General features: G+C 40.8%; 1 protein-coding gene across 3 annotated transcripts in view; it reads left to right on the plus strand.

Moving 5' to 3' along the window:
- LOC102303056 (plexin-A1) overlaps nucleotides 1-16934 on the plus strand; it is a 315477-nt gene that overhangs the window by 258934 nt on the left and 39609 nt on the right. For all 3 annotated transcript variants that reach the window (XM_042224566.1, XM_042224568.1, XM_042224567.1), the window contains exons 19-20: nucleotides 5112-5255; nucleotides 13735-13969. In XM_042224566.1, coding sequence (XP_042080500.1) covers nucleotides 5112-5255; nucleotides 13735-13969 — 379 coding nt within the window. The remainder of the gene's footprint in view (nucleotides 1-5111; nucleotides 5256-13734; nucleotides 13970-16934) is intronic.

Raw genomic sequence — 16934 nt, forward strand, 5'->3', positions numbered from 1 at the left:
GGCCTACTTATTTCTGTATAACAGAAATTTCAAACTCAAATCCTGTTATTTCTGTCCACCTTATGTACCTTTGTGGCCCACCACACTTTGGGCATCACTGTTCTAAGCTATCACACAACTTACTTAAATATGATAATTGATTAGCTTTGATAAATATCACCATTTAGATCTAAATCCATGCAAATCTCCTTACAAGGTGACAGAGTGCAAGAGCCTCAAAATAATTAACTTCATTAAAATGACAGCATTTCAATTGGCACGTTATCGCACGTTAGCATGTAAAGAGAACAGGCTTTTAGAGCAATGATTAATCCATGTGTTTAGCAAAGTTCATGTCAACAATCACTCTGAGCCAAGGAGAAAAACTAAAATTTGTACTAAACCCTGACAGAAACTTTTAGGTATCTTTGTAAGTAGTAAGCTAACGAGCTAAAGCTAAATAGCTAACTAGGTTGTGTATGCTAAAGGTTGTGCTTTACATTAGACCAGATTAAAAAGGGCCTTTGCTTTACCCATATCTTAAACTTCTGTGTTTATACTTTTGGTTTATGAAAGTCAACAAAGGACGGCACTCTCTAGGCTTGTTAAAGGTCAGCATATCTCCCAGAGGCTTGTGTGCAGGAATTTCAAAGCTTGACAGGCCTGCCATGGCTAGCTCGATTGCTTTGCTCTGATTTGACAACTGGCGTTGACGGAGGGTGTTATGAGTGACAGTTACTTTCTGTAAAGGAAGAACTCTGTAGAACACAAAAATAAACCAAAGAACTATATTTTTGTTTTTTAATTTAAACCATTCATTTCATTTTTTACCAAGGGTTTTTACTTTCATATTAACCACAAAAGTTTCAAACATATGGAACTCTTCTGTTTATAATGGCTAAACCAGCTTTGAGGGACACACATAAACACACTCTCACAAGCTGTTTTTCTTCTTACAGAAAAAAGAAAAAACTTTCAAGTGTGTTAAGGTCTTTTGGTAAAAATAATTTAAAAAAAACCCTTCACAAATTCATAATTGACAGGTGAAAGCAAATGTCCACACACACCAAGGCCAGAAACCGTCCTTCAGTAAGTAAGAGCAGCTTCACTGACTACCGTCCTTGCCCACAGCCTCGAGGTCTGTTAAATAGCAGTTCTTTCAATTTGTGTAATTAATTCTTTGGAGCTGAAAGGCCAGTATGGAAATGCACAGGCCTAGAGGTTTGGATTACATTGGTTTTCAGTTATTTATTTATTTTTTTCATTAACTGTGATTGGATATAAGTATGGGAAATTAATTGGGACTTTCTGAGTTGTGCGTATGCCTCATTGCATTATCTCACCCAGCTCACCTGAAATGTTTAGCCCGAGAGTAGCTGAAAAGGAATTAACGCGGCTGTTTCGGAGAGAATATATTTATGATATTAAAATAATCGGTGGAGAAAAAACTGAGCCGGGTTGAGACAAAAGGTGCACTCCGTCCTTTTAAATATGGGCTTTAAAGCATAAGTAAGCTCTATGGAGAGCGCACATACTGTAAAGACACAAAGCAGAATACATTTCTTTAAAGATCAGTGTCACGCCGATGTGCTGTAGCTTTGGCTTGAATGTGCCTTGACTATCTCTTATGTTATCACAGAGAGTGCGCTACGCTGTTTATTTCCATAAAGAGATTGAAAGCGGCGTACCCGCCGTAATTTATTTCTTAAATGATAATTTATTATCAGTGAGCCTCTCAGTAATTGCCAAATCTCCTGCTTGGCTTGTTGGTGAAACTGCCTACCCACTGGAAGCACTGATGAGATGGACAAAAATGCAATTTGGCGAGATGGGATGTGGGGGTAGCGTTCCTCAGATGCGTGCACTGCGCCTGTCACGCAATTAATTTCTCATCTGTAGTGTCGGGTGTGTTTTTACTGAGGTAATGTTAGTGAGACGGAGAGAGAAAGAAGAAGGAGGAGAAAGAGAAATAAAAAAATAAACATTCATCTGGTCTTGGTGGTTTGTGAGTGCTTCGATGTGTGTGCTTGTGTGATTTTTGAGAGCGTGTCCCTGCATGATGCTTCTTGCCTGTTGTGTTTATGTGTGGCAACAGCTCTGTGTGTGGCTGCAACTCCAGTGCTTGTTTGGCATGAACTCAGCCTGTATGTGGCCAGGAAGCTGTGAGCGCACGTGTGTGTGTGTGTGTGTTTGCAAGATGGAATGGGATGCATGTTTACAGGGTTGCAGAGCGGGGCTGGGTGGCGGCCTGCAGAGACGATGGGATTGGAAAACGGAGTCTGTCTCTGTGACCCACTGCTAAGCCAGCGGGAGACGCCACAGCTATCTCCTCTCTCACTCCTGTCCTGTGTCTGTCTGACTCGCTCGCTCTGTTTTCACGTTCGTTCCCTTTCTTTCTCATTTTCGAGCGCGCCCCTTTCATCTTTTCCTACCTCTCTCGAAATCTCTTTCTCCGCTTGTGCCTTTTCTCACCACATTTCCTATCAGCCTTGTTTTCTTTGTATTCGTCTCTCCCCCTGTATTTGTTTTTTTTTTCTTTCATGTTTTCTTGCTGTTAACGGTTCCTTCTTTTCACACCACTAACTGCCTCCTCCTTCCATCACAGGCAGAGTGTATATCAAATCGCACTAGATATTGAAATGAAAGACTGGAACGGAAATTGACAAATGTTAGAATTTACACACCTTGAGGGTGCAGACTTTGTGTTGAGTACAGGACATAAGAAAAAAAACAATCTGTGTGGGTTTGTATGCCTCCCCAGTAATATTATTTCCTCTAGTATACATACAGTAGGGTTTGCTAAACTTATATCTCACTTATTTCCTGAGTGTTTGGCTTGAAAGTAATGTCCAAGTCCAAGAAAAACAGAATTAGAACTATCCAAAAAAAAGCGCTGTATCTGGAGTATCTGTTACAAGCACCAACTGATGCTTGGAAACTGCTGCAGTAATCTGTGAGGCCTAAGATATTACTAATGATGAAAAGCCACTGTAACCCTGACCCTGTTTTTTTTTTGTTTTTTTTTTTGATAATCAAAGGATTTGGGAGAAAAATGACTGGTTTTATGCAGTAATGTGCAAAGTCACTAAGCCATCCCTTTATTTCTTTGCATTTCGCTTTAAAATAGGAAAAGGTGCAGTGATTTAAGGCAGTATATAAGGCAAAAACAGACTTTTACAATTTTAAGGAAATTGAAAAGTCAACATTTGGTATGAGCACCTTTATTTTTCAACACTGAACTCTGTTTGGCAAGCTTTCTAGTCTTCAGGATAGATCTCCAGGCTTCTTGAAGGACATCCAAAGCACTTCTTTGGATGTTGACTTCCTGTTTTTATTGTTCTCTGACAAGATGATTCCACACTTCTTCACTAATGGTGAATTCCGGGCTCTGGGGAGGCCAATCCATGACTCATAGTGTTTTTTTTTTCTATCCAAGGATGCTTGTACGGCATGGCAGTGTGTGGGGGGAATGATTTCAATCCTAAAAAATGAAGCCATTGCCAATCAGACACTTTCCAGATGGCCTCCACCATGTTTTACAGATGGCTGTAGACCCTCACTGTTGTACCTCTGTCCCGATGTCTTCCATACACATTCACAATGATTTGACCCAACTACTACATAAGACCTGTCACCACTGATTTTCAGCCCAGTTCTTGTGTAATTTGATACCTTTCCATACCTCAGCCTTTTCTCTCTGTTTTCCTTCCTTAAGAACAGCCATTCTTCCATTGACACTATGTCTAACGAGGCTTCGGAAAACTGTAAACAGATCAGGTGAAGGGTTTGATGCTTGCCCTTCAGCTGATGGTCCCATGTTGATAGTCCAGTTAATGGTTTTGTGTCAGGTCTTAAGGACATGACTTTCAGATGCTGTTCATCCGTTGCAGACAGCTTTTTAATTCTGCCACTTATTCTTTTGTCTTCCACTTGACACCTTTCTTCTAATTCTTTAAGGACACACTGAATGACATGTCGAGATATGCCACGTTTTTGGCTAATAGCTCTTTGGGAATTTGTCAGTACAAGAAATACAATTTAATGTCTGTCCGACTGTTATCTTTGGTATATTTCACAGTCTTTGTGCTTTGCAAAAAATGTGTGTGTAAAATTTTTTGCTAAGTTGTCTGTTATGTGTAGACAGAACACTGTTTCTTCCTTTGACTAATAGTGACTTTTTTATGAATAATTCATAGGTAGGTCAGTGTTAAGTGTCTTAAAAATGAAAATGGTCAGATAAAAATGATTGATTGATTGAAAACAGCCAATGTCCAAAGAAAAACTTTGGGGTTGTGAGTTTTTCATAGTAACTTATGTTTATTAGATTTTTTTACCCCTTTCAATAATTGGAACAGCAATTTTAAATACTCAAAAGTCCCATATTAGCACAGCGTTGGGGTTTACTTGTCACTGATGATGAAGCTTCAAAAGGCTTCACATTGTCTGATGACAAAAACAACTATTTGATGATTTAATGATTCAAATTCCATGAAACTCCCTCAGTCCACAGTTGATTTGTATTGTGAAATTAGAGGCGCCTATTTGACAGAAAATCAAATAGAAATAAAAGCCGAAATATCAACAACCTAACCCTTTATATGTCCCTTGGTAAAATGTTCCTTCACAGCGATAAAGACAAAAGAAACAGCTTCACACGTTTGCTTGATTTCAAGTAATAACGTCAAGAAATCGCAGGACCTAGCTGTCGTTGAAGATGAATGTTTTTTATGACATTGTAAATATTTGACCTTGTATAAGCGTCATGTTGTCAATGGCATTTGTTAGGTGAAGAGTATGGAGAACCACCAGTTTTATCCTTTAAGGGATATTAAATTAGCAAATTTATTGTCACTGACTTTCTTGTCAGTTATGCAGAAACTGGAAGTGATTTTCATCAAAGATGTGAAAATCATATCATTAGCAGAAAAATGTTCTGAACAAGTTCATTGTGAGCCGTCAAGAAAGGGTGGATAAATAAAAGTAATGTAAAAAGAAAAGCTCATGGTTACATTTTTCTCACGTTGGAGTTCAATGAAAGAAAGAAATCATATTGTCGGGCCTGCAAGTAAAGCGTCCTGACGATGAGCCGAGTGCCTGTCCTCATTACTTTTCTCCCTGTGTGTGTTTTTTAGGGCCGTAACCTGATCCCAGCGGCTCCGGGCAACAGTCGCCTGAACTATACGGTGCTGATTGGAGAGACTCCCTGCATCCTCACCCTGTCTGAGAGCCAGCTGCTCTGCGAATGGCCCAACCTCACTGGACAGCACAAAGTCACGGTCAGATCACAGCTCCTGCCTCTTCATCTCTGTCCCCGCCAGGCACGATGACCTGACGCGACTTTGGTTTACTAAATTGCTTGACTTTTCTGTCCTGCATTATCAGCGCCATCGAAGGGGGGTGGTATATAAAAAGGGAAGTTGCTCAATAATATGGGCTGGGACCTTCATGGTAGACTTCTTTCCTAATATAATTACTGGGCCAGCTTTTGGTGTTGCAGGATTCTTTGACAAGAAGCAATTTATTTTTTTTAAAAAAGGCCAGAAAATATAACAAGCTGTTCCTGGTGTGTCCACGCTGACCCAGTAATTCCTGTTGATGAATATGGAAATATTCTGGTCTGACAATCTCAGCCTGTAATGTCACTCTAACCTTGTTGTTGAGTTGTGTGAATAGCCCCTCGTGTCTTTTCTAAACAGTTTCCTCTGACAGATCCAGGATGTGCTTCAGTGAGCTTGCACAACAAGGCTGCTGTTAAATATGTTACGCTTAATTAACATGTTGATCTTTATTGGCCTTCATATCAGCTACACTGTTGATGGAAACAAAAAAAAGGTGGTGGAAGTTTACTCTTTTTGTTTTTTAACCCCCCAAGAACCAGAACAGTGATAATCTAAAGCGTCGACCGGCACGCTTTCAGCCACTGCAGTGCTTTTACTCTTGAGTCAGATCCATTAAGTAGTGCTGCTCACAGGGAAGTCGTTCACTTGTTCACATAATGCACTCAACACAACCACGTTGAACCTTTAGACGTGTCTGCAGACGCAAAGCCGTGTTTCTTTCTCTCCGCCGAAGCGTATCCACATCAACAGCTGTGCAAGCATCAGCACTTCTCCGCTGCAGGCGCTGCTGGTTTTAGATTTGAGAGTCCCTCTGTGCCCTTTTTTCCATTTTTCATGTATTTTTTTTTATTAGCTTCACTTTACTGTGATGGCATAGACATTTAATAGTACACGGAATATAATGTACCTAACCCGCAGTAAATCCATAGCCAGCCAGTCCTCCGCCTACACTCATCTCTAATCAAAGCAACACTCATCTTTCCTGCGCCATACTCCTCATATCTTCGTGGATCCACACTTAGGTGAACAGAGAGCACCGACTCTGTCACAGGTCTGTTTTTTCAACAGCAGACACTTTGGCCTTTAGCCTTTTACAATGAAGGTTCTCAGTCTATCAGTTGTTTAGTCTCAAAAAACTCCATTAACACTTGAAAAAACTCTGTGATTTCCCAAAGCCAACAAAAAAAGTCTTTATGTTTTTTTTTTTATCCAAACATGATAATAACAATTGTCCCAGATCCAAACATGCTAATCAGATTGCCAGGATTATTGTCTACCTGTTGGCTAACTGAATAGTCATCACTGCACTGAAAAAGACTTGAAGTTAATTTCATAGTTTGCTGATTGACAGGTACTGTTAAAACTGCCTTTAAGCAACACTCATCAGCACGGTGTCAGCTTCAGTCATCTTTCTCACTTGAGTTTGCAGGCCTTGCTCAGGAGCTGTGAAAGCTTCACACTTTTTATGTAAAGGAAATTACTAATGCTAAAGTCACACTAGGAAAAAACAGTCGCTGGAGATTGCAGCACGATCAAAATTACTGCGACTGTGTGCAATGAAACTGCAGTATCGTTGGCTTCGAAGTAGGGCTGCCACAAACGATTATTTTGATAGTCGACTAGTCACCGATTATTTTTGCGATTAGTCGACTAATCAGATCATGCATCCATTGGACGTAAAACGTACAGCTTATTGCACCAGCATGCATCTGCTCTTATATAACTATCATTAGCTTACAGCTTTAAGTGTTTAAGGTATGTGCTAACTAAAAATAAAGACAAGATGATAGTTTATTAAATTTTAATGAAATTTGCAGATTGTTTCGGTGAAGTTTAATAAACTCCTTGCTATCTAAAATATAACAGGACACCGGAGTATATTCTCGAGCATCTCACACTTCTGATAATCAGCTGTCTGCTTGACGTTTATTCAGCTGTGTAAAAACTATAACTTTAATCTCAGCCAAACCGATTTACTCAGGAACAAATAAAATACTAAAAAAAAGCCAAACAATAACATTTTTAATTTATCTAAGTGACTTATATATCATGTTTAACCTGAGTAGCGAAAGACGGCGGTGGGTTTGAAAACGATTTGCCGGGAGTCCGGTGTTCTCACGGCTCTAGTGACCTAGCCCCCGGCTAGCTATCGAGCTAGTGGGTAACAGACGTCTCCGAAAACGTCGGAGCGCTTTTGAAAATATGTGGTGTCTTGATAAACTGAGCAGATATTTGAGGTTTACACAGCTACATTCTCGCCTGAAAATATGTTAAACGTTTATTTTGTGACCCAGAAAGAATAATAAGAGTAATATTAAAACTAACTAGCTGCCGCCATTGTTGGAAACTGAGCAGGGCTGCGCTATGAATTCTGGGACACAGCTTCTTCTTCTTCGGGTTTAACGGCAGCTGGCATCCTTGTACATGCAGTGCTGCCATCTTCTGTTTCAGTCCGTTATTACACTCTTAAATCCTACTACTTATTCCTGCGTCTTTTGTGATCTTACAAAGCTTCAAACGACGCGTCGACTATTAAATCAGTCGTCGACGATTTTGATAGTCGACGTAATCGTGACTAGTCGACTAATCGTGCAGCCCTACTTTGAAGCGACTGTTTCAAAGACAAGGATCAGGTCTGCGACAATGCACAGTCAATTGCAATTTTCAAATCAGCTTTGGTGCGTCAAGACAATGATAAAACAGCAGTAAGATGAAGTCAGTTTGCAATCACTTTGCAATTTATTACGGTCAAGTTGCAATCAGTTGCAAATCTGTTGCCAACTACAAAGCTTTTAAGTCAGTCCCCTATTGCAAAGAGATGCATCACAGATGAGTTGCCAACACGTTGGCAACCTTTCTGGTGATTGCAGGCACTCAGAGTCAGACTGGAAATGTTTGAAGAGAGGTTACCCTAAACCAGGCAATCTGTGCAATCACCTGTCATCCAAAAGTGGCTGCCCATCAGTTGCAACGGCTTGCAATCAGTTACCGAATGAGTATCCAAGAAGTCATGCTATGAAATATACACGACTGCAGATGGAAATAACAATCGTCCTTTAGTCACCTCTTCACTGTTCATACTGACACTTCTTCAGCTGTTTCGGTTAGAGCCAGTTTTTACTGCTCTTTCAAGAAGCTAGCACACATTGTTGTACAAAGTAGTTTGGCAACTTCCTGCATGGACTTGCCTTCATTTCTCTGAAATTTATTTATTTATTTTAATAAAGTCTGATGCCCCAGACACGTTAAGTTGTCCAAATGCATTGCTTCTTTAATCAGCAGAGCAGTTTTCAGCTGTGCCACCATAATTGAAAAAAATGGTTTTTGAATGCCCAATTAGCTTTTTAGGATGATAAACTCACATTAGATAGCACAGCGCTCCATTAAAACACACGACTGATGACTGCTGATGGACCTCTGTATGTCTATATAGGTATTTTGTGAGTTGCTCGCTGTCTTGGTCAGGTAACTGTCAGTTTGTCATCCTGCTCTGCTGAGCAGCCGAGAGGACTCCTGTTGTCTGAGCATCTGGTATTAGGAGAGTTTTTTTGTGTGACTAGAGGATGCAACAAAAAAACTAAACTAGAAGTGAAATATTAGGTAAGTTATGCAAGTTTGCTACAGTTTATATCCATGACAAGGCTCAGTCTCAGAGCCATGCCGAAAACATAAAAAGTAGTATTAAGAATAGAATTGTTTATCCAGGATGCTGCTGATATGAAGACATTAAGCTTGTCTCTAAGCTCTAATCCAGGAACCTCGTTTGTGTATAAACCTTTCTGATGTGCAAATTTTGGTGCAACAGGAAATCCAAGCAAAAGCAGCATGTTTTTAAAAGTCACGGTCACGTCTCAAGCCGCAACTGTTTTTTTCTTCTCCACCAGCAGTCGTGGTGTGAGTGCTGCTGATGTCACGTTCATTTCGAGTGTTTCGTATTTGCAGAAATAATGATACAGCAGAAAAGCAAGTGTCGGGAAAACTCTGAGAACGCGCCTCCAAGCGCGTCCTGCGGCAGTCATCGGCTTTACTTGTCCAAAGCATTGAGCTGTCAGCAGACTCCAGACTGAAAGTCCTGATTCACTCTGACTGGAGCAGACTTTCAGAATCACAGCGCAGCTCCCGGAGCATCTGTGTGGAAGAAGGTCAAACGTCAACCAGGCGACGCAGCACTCACTGCGAATATATTTGGATGTTTGTCTGAATATCCCGACAGCGCACCCACTCAGAAGCCCTCCCCTCCTTCCACCCCTTTTTTAAACTTATCACCAATGTCCTTTCACAGTCATTTCACTATATCTTTATGACATTTACTCCCTGCTAGCTACAACCAATATACCTAGAAAGCCACTGACAGCACATCCATGTAATTCAATATGATAGCTCTCAATGGAACCAGCCAGCTCCAAGGTGGATCTCGCTTGGATTTTTCTTTTTCTTTTTTTATCCCTCCTTTTCTCTTTTTTGAACGAAATGTCATGTTGAATCTCGGAGCAATGCGACGTGTTGGCGGGGGTGGTGGAGTTAGTCCTTCGTCTGACAATAGCCGAAGAAAAAATAGAGCTGTCCGTTCCTATCTCTTCTCCCATGCACGCACGCACGTGTGTGTGTGTGTGTGAGTGACTACAGTGAGTGGCTTGTTTTTGGTGTGTTTATGTGCGCATCAACCCTTTTTCCCCCTTGTTGTTCTTGTGCGTGCCGCGCAGCGGAATGCTGCAGAGAAGGACACAGCTGTGGCACAATAATGTTCCCCATGTAGAATGACCTACATACAGAGGAACCCAGTGGGTGTCCAGACTTACCGGGCTTGTTGTGTGTTGTCGTGTGCGCGAGTGGGCATACTGTAAGGAAAGTCGTCCGCGTTCGTCAGTGTGTCTTTGTGTGTCCCCTCAGATGCTCAGCTGTGTGTTGGCAGCTGTGTGCCTCCCTTGAGTTTTCGAAGAAACTTGTTTGTTGTTTTGGCCTTCAGCTTTCTAAGTTCCTCCCCCAGTCCTTCAGTCTGACAGGAGAATAAAAATAGACAAATGCCTCGCAAATGTGTCACCACCTTAATATTGCTTAAACTGATGCCACATTTGTGTCGTCTGAGGATACGCTCCCTCCTGGTTCATTCTTTTATACATACAAATGACCTCAGATTAGATAACACCAGCTGACGATTGGAAGGGTAACAGAGCAGCCGTTTCTTATGTATTTTTCATGCGTTTTGGATTCAAAGCATGATGTAAAATATATGAGCACATATTTCAGATTAGCTGTCATAGATTCTAAAAAGTCCTTGAAGTGGTGACACACACACAGAATACTGGCATTCAATGCCGTTTTCCCAAAATAAACATGTGAAGAGTCATTAATATTTAAATTAAGTGTCCTGGAGGATTCAGTTTTATGTTAAGTCGCTGCATAAAATAACAGTTTCAAAGAGTTATGGGAATTTGTTATTGTGGTTAGAGGCCTTCTTCACAGCTGACGTTTGGACTTGTCATACTTGGGAAGCTGGCAATCGGATGCAGGGCTAACACATAGAAACAGACACCAACTAACCTATCCCCACTAACTGCATGTCTTTGGACTGTGAAAGGAAACCAGAGTAGCTGGACAGAACCCACGTAAACACAGGGAGAACATGCAAACTCCATGCAGAGTTGTGAAATTAGAAAAGAAAGGAAAACAGGCTTTGTTTTTGCTCAAGAGCAAGGCAGAACCTACTCCTATAGCTAATCACAAACACACAGCATTGGCTGTATGGATTACAGCTTTTACAGTTTTGCTACAGTTTACTTGCACTACCGTGTTGTGAAGTTACGGTTACAACTGCTGCTCTGACAGTCTAACTCCGGGGTAGTTAAAAATCCCATCTGTGAAGTCGGGGTTGAGTCCAACATTGAGAGTTCAAATCCTAATGTGAGGGGGCGTTCCAGTTGAAAATATTGAGCGGCAACACAAAAATTCCAACTTCCAATTTCAAATAACTGTAGAATTACAGCTTTTACCCATAACATTATGTTGACTTCATTTTGTCCAAGTACCCAAGTAAACTATTAGTTTTGCTCAGTTTTAGTAAGTATGATTACTCCCCCTTGGCTGGGCTCAAGTTAATAATATAGCAATTAACTGTGATAAATCGATGAAAATTGCACACCTTTTGCTGTCTACATACACAGAAATAGACATTAAAGAGAAATTCTCATTAACTGCTTATGTTCAGAGTCCAGCCAGAACCTCACATGTTGGCAATCTGTGTTTATTGAGACGACAAATATTTGCATACCTTCACCAATTGGTCTAAGAGTGATTGCGGTCAGATTGCAGTTGAGAGTGTTGCATGCTCAGTTTCGGGATCAACACTTGGTCGCTGCGACTACTTGCAGATGTTCACTGACTAGCCACAAGGAGGTTTGTTTACTCTAGTGCTACTGACCCATAAATGCAGTGTTTTAAGCTCTAGCTTTATCACTTTTGATTATGTGGAACACAACTTTAAACTGCTGACTTAAAATACACAAAAAGCAAAATCGCCCCATTGCTACCTAATCGACTTGCATACAGCTGCTAAGAAAATAGGGCCTTATTGTTAGCCTTAGGTGCTGTATAGTCATACCTGTCTTTACAGGTGATAATTTCCAACTATTAAATGCTAAAGTTTATTTATTTATTTATTTTAATCTCACAGCCATGGTAATTGACCGCTAATGGCTAGTAGCGACATGTGAAAACATTGCTATTGCGCAATAAAAATTACATTCACACTCTCCATAGTGCGAGTTTGCTGTGTCCACCAGCTGGTTGCCAATTTAGCTGTCTGCTGTTTGGTGCTGGGCAGGTACATTAGAACTTGGCCACAGAAAAATGAATCCCCATCGTGCAGGAAAGCAGTTACGAGAGCTGCAGGAATCAAAATGTTAAAGAGAATTGGAAACAAGACAATAAATGCTCCATTGAACCAAAAGGGGAATAAATGCACATATGCACTATTAATTGTCTGTGTGTTCATTACTTTGACTAACTCCTGTCACACTGTGGAGCACATTGTTATTATCAAAAAAATTAATTCAGCATTTTTAAATATGTTTAAACTCCTCTCTCTCCCAGGTAACTAATCCCGACTCCTGCTTAAGTTAATTTAGCTCAGTCTCCTTTGCAAACTGATCGTGTCCACACAACTAATTGGGCCGCATAATCTTACACAAAGCCAGTCTAATTGTCTTTACTACTGCACATTTAATTTGTGGGTATTGACTATGCTGCTATTGATACAACAGCTTCTCTATTTTATTTTTTTTAATCACACTTTGATAATGTTAACATGAAAGTGCACTTACAAGAACTTCAAAGTGCATAATCGCACCTCATTTGAATCAGTTATCAACCCCCCTGGTGGATTGCTTGATTTGATGGATTCCAGTCCTGTGTGTGTATATGTATTTTTTTTCCCAATGAGACACACTGTGCTTATGTAAATGTAGTTAGTCATAAAAGAAAAAGAAATGTTTGACTTCCCATAATTACCATGGTTCCTTGGGGAGGGATTTAAATGCTGGTGATTACTTTGTTTGATTACTTATACTGTGTGTGCGCGTACGTATGCAGTATATAAGTGTGTGGGCCCTGGAAGTGTGATACGGTTGTTTTATGAGTGGATGTGTGTGACTTTGACACTGTCTGCATCGACCTCTACCGCGCTGCTTTAAAAGTCTCGGTGTATATGTGCTCTAACCCCTATCAGCTTATTAAAGTTGATGGTGATAAACGAGGACATAAACAACAAAATATCTAACCCAAACATCGAGTCTGCGGATAACGCCGCATTAAAGCAAAGGAGCGAGCTAACTTGTGAGATCTTCATTATCAAAGCCCTCTGAATCTTCTCCCCTAAAGGCAAGAATCGAAAACCTTTCCTACATGAAATGTTCAGAGCAGCGATGGTGATGTAAGCCTCCACAGTAAAAGCCTGTCAGAGATCTGACTGTTTAGTCCGAGTACAGAACGGATCAAACTTTAATGATCGTTGTTGAAGAAATTGGGTCAAGCAGCTTCTCTTTCATCAGACCAGCAACTTTTGATCTCTTCAGACCACCTCGTCTATTCTCAAGCCATCTGCTGCTGCAGAAATGACCGCCGGTTGTTTTCTCTCTTTCTCGCTCTCTGCGCTGAGGTGCTACGTGCAAATCCCCAGACTGTGTAGGGGAAAGCAAGTAAGTAGGAATTTCTCAGCTCTTAACAACTGCCTTGGCTCTACCTTTGAGCAATGCGCTAAACACTCGCCTCCAACAGTGCAGCTATTTGGTGGCCGCCAGAAGAACACAGGTTTTACCGAGCAGTTCTCTTGTGAACAAGCATCAATGTGTGGGAGGGAGTTGGGGGCATGGTGATGATTTCTGTTTCTTTCTCTGACCACTTATCACTTGTGTGTGTTCAGATCCGTGCGGGTGGGTTTGAGTACTCTCCCGGGACGCTTCACATCTACTCTGACAGCCTGCTAACGCTTCCCGCCATCATCGGCATCGGAGGGGGTGGCGGCTTGCTGCTGCTGGTCATCATTGCCGTGCTGATAGCCTATAAGAGGAAGTCGAGGGACGCTGACCGTACCCTGAAACGTCTACAGCTTCAAATGGACAACCTGGAGTCCAGAGTGGCCCTGGAGTGTAAAGAAGGTAGGCTGTAGAAGCAGTGTGGATCCAGCTTTTACCCTTGCACTATTGGAAAGTAACAAGACCAAAAAAAAAAAGAAAAAAGATGGGGATCTTTCAGCAGAAATAGGATAAAATATAAAATAATCCACTACAGTTAAAAAGGTTTTTAAACTCCAATTTGAATAGAAATCAAATTTTATTACGGTAACTCAATGTGTTTCATCATTTTCAGAATGATAAATGAGTAGTATGATATTTTAGTTATATACAGCTTGCATTTATCTAAAGTGTATCTAATGAAACCTGCCTACATGCTCTCTAAACTTCACAAACGAACATTTCCTACCTTGTTTGTTCAGTAGCTCGAAGCTGTAGTGCACAGATGAGATGTTTAATGGGGGTTTAATTTTCTTGCGTGACTACCATGGCTCGCTGGTTTCTCCGTTGGTTGCCTGGAAACTATACAGTGATCATAAAACAGGCAAAGTATACTAGTTAATGTTTTATATGTTACTAGTACTACTATTTAAAGCTAATTTCCTGCTTGTGTATAGCATGTACAGTGTTTCCCAAACTGCATTTGGGTGAACTGTCCAGTGGTGTTAGCAGCTGTCAGAAGTATATTTATTGGTTTATTTTAGCTACTTACTTGTTATTATCAATATGTGAGGAAGATGACATCTATGGTCAATCAATGCTCCCTGCTTTCTTAGCTCTTAACTTAGACTCTCTTGTGTCTCCCCTACTGGTTGGATTGCTGGTCAGATTGCTGTTGTGAAGGATTTTATTCACCTACTTACCCAGAGAAGAGTTCATTCCACGGTGTCACATACTCTAATTTCAGCACCTTGGTTGCAGCTAGCTATGCTAGTCCCTTTGTTGCTCTGGATCTAGAGCTGAATACTGAGCTGAAGCAGTATTCTTCCCATATCCTGGAGCAGATGGAGAACTCCAAACTCCCCTTGACTGAAGCGTAGAACAAGGACTATCGTGGGCAGTCTAAAAAGATATTATTGAAGTTAATCTTCAAGCTGTGAGACTCGCTGGAGGTGAAGCTGCAGTTTGATTATTTGTATTTGCAGAGAATTATTACTGCAGAAAATTATCACATTTGCACAATATCTCTAAAACTAGAAACAGTAGCAGTTTTTGATACAGGCGACACGGGCGGTTGCCCGGGGCGGCATCATGGGCATCGGCAAAAAATAAATAAATTGCTCGTACTCATGCTGCCCCGACAAGTAGACAAGTTAACAAACAATAAATATAAGAAGAGTAAGAAAATAAATGTACACTTTAGGACCAGGGGTAAAGAGATCAATAACAATTTAAATTTATAATTTACAGTTTGATGATTTAAAGTCTCACACGCAACCTGTCGAAAGGGGAGGGGAATCGGCTGCTTCCAAATAGAGCGCATTTCATTCATAAAACAGGCTAGGACCGCCACTGACTAGAAACATCCTGTCTCAGAGTAAAGCTATAAATGATAAGAATTATTGAAAATTCTTTATTTATCACTTCTAGGCTGGAATGTTGTAATTCATTATTATCAGGCTATCTTAAATACTCCCTGAAAAGCCTTCAGTTGAATCAAAATGCTACAGCGAGAGTAAAGATGGGGACTAGAAAGAGAGAGCATATTTCTCCCATGTTGGCTTCTCTTCATTGGCTCCCTGTTAAATCCAGAACTGAATTTACAATCCTGCTCCTCATATACAAGGTCTTGAATAATCAGGCCCCATCTTATCTTATTGACCTCATATTACCATATTACTCCAGTAGAGCACTTTGCTCTCAGATCACTGGCTTACTTGTGGGTCCTACAATATTTAAAAGTAGAATGGGAGGCAGAGCTTCAGCTTTGAACCTGAATTTGAAGGAGAGAGACACCCTCTCTACTTTTAAGATTAGGCTTAAAACTTTTCTTTTTGATGAAGCTTGAATTAAATTATGTAAACCCCTAAACACTGCCACAAAAAGAAACTAAATCAATGGGAGGCGAGGGAGGAGTGATTTAGATTTTTTGTCTCCATATTTCTTCCAAGTATATAATAACCCTTTCATCTGGTTAAAGTAGATGGTCGTCACAGACTAGATAAATTACACATTTGCCACTCAAAGCACTTTAGACTTTCTTAATCTATTTGTACCTGCTCACTGCCTGAGTAAACTTGTTTCAAAGGTCAGCAACTGGCAATGACATTGATCACAGTGTGGGAGTCTGCTGAGCTGAGTGAGTATACAACAACGCTTCCTGAAAATGGCTTTGAAGTTTAATAATAGGAAATGTGCATGCTGAGCAGTGTTAAAGGATATTTCTGCCAGGGTCAAAGCAAGATTGTTATTTTATCTGTAGTCATTTATATTTGGTGGTATGACGGTGTTCTGGGAGAGATGAAATATGCCAATAGGAAGCACAGAAGGGCAACAGAAAATGATGATGTAATGTTCAGTATTTTACAGAACAATTAAGCAGAAGCAAATCGTGCTGTATGGATAGCACGAGGTGTTCGGCTCTACTGATACTCAAAGGTGAAACTGTAAACAGCACACAGATGCCTGTCAATTATAGGGAAACCACTGTAAAGCATCTCAGCAAGACGTTGTTCCACCACAAGCCTCACAGCACAGCTCCAGTGCTTCTCGGCATGGATTGGCATCTGGGCACTGGAGGAATGGACACCTGTTTTGATAATGATGGTGGTGGAGAGCACAGTCTAACGTGTCAGTCATCTGTCCGTACCTCCGAGTGAAAACACAACTCAACAGCAAGACTGTCAGAAAGACGGAGAGCACACACACGGCTGGAAAGTAGATAGTGTGAGAGGCCTATCTGAGGTCAAGCTAACAAGGGGATTATTTGCAGAGGAGTGAGGAAATATTGTGAGTGAGAAACCGACACAAAGAAACTGGGTTAAAAGAGCGAGAGTCAGCAGCAGAGTGTGGATGACTGATGTGTGGACAATCCAGGTGTTTACACTCA

The sequence above is a fragment of the Haplochromis burtoni genome, unplaced genomic scaffold (assembly GCF_018398535.1).
Source record: "Haplochromis burtoni strain Fernald_Lab_line unplaced genomic scaffold, NCSU_Asbu1 Contig_141, whole genome shotgun sequence".
Lineage (NCBI taxonomy): Eukaryota > Metazoa > Chordata > Actinopteri > Cichliformes > Cichlidae > Haplochromis > Haplochromis burtoni.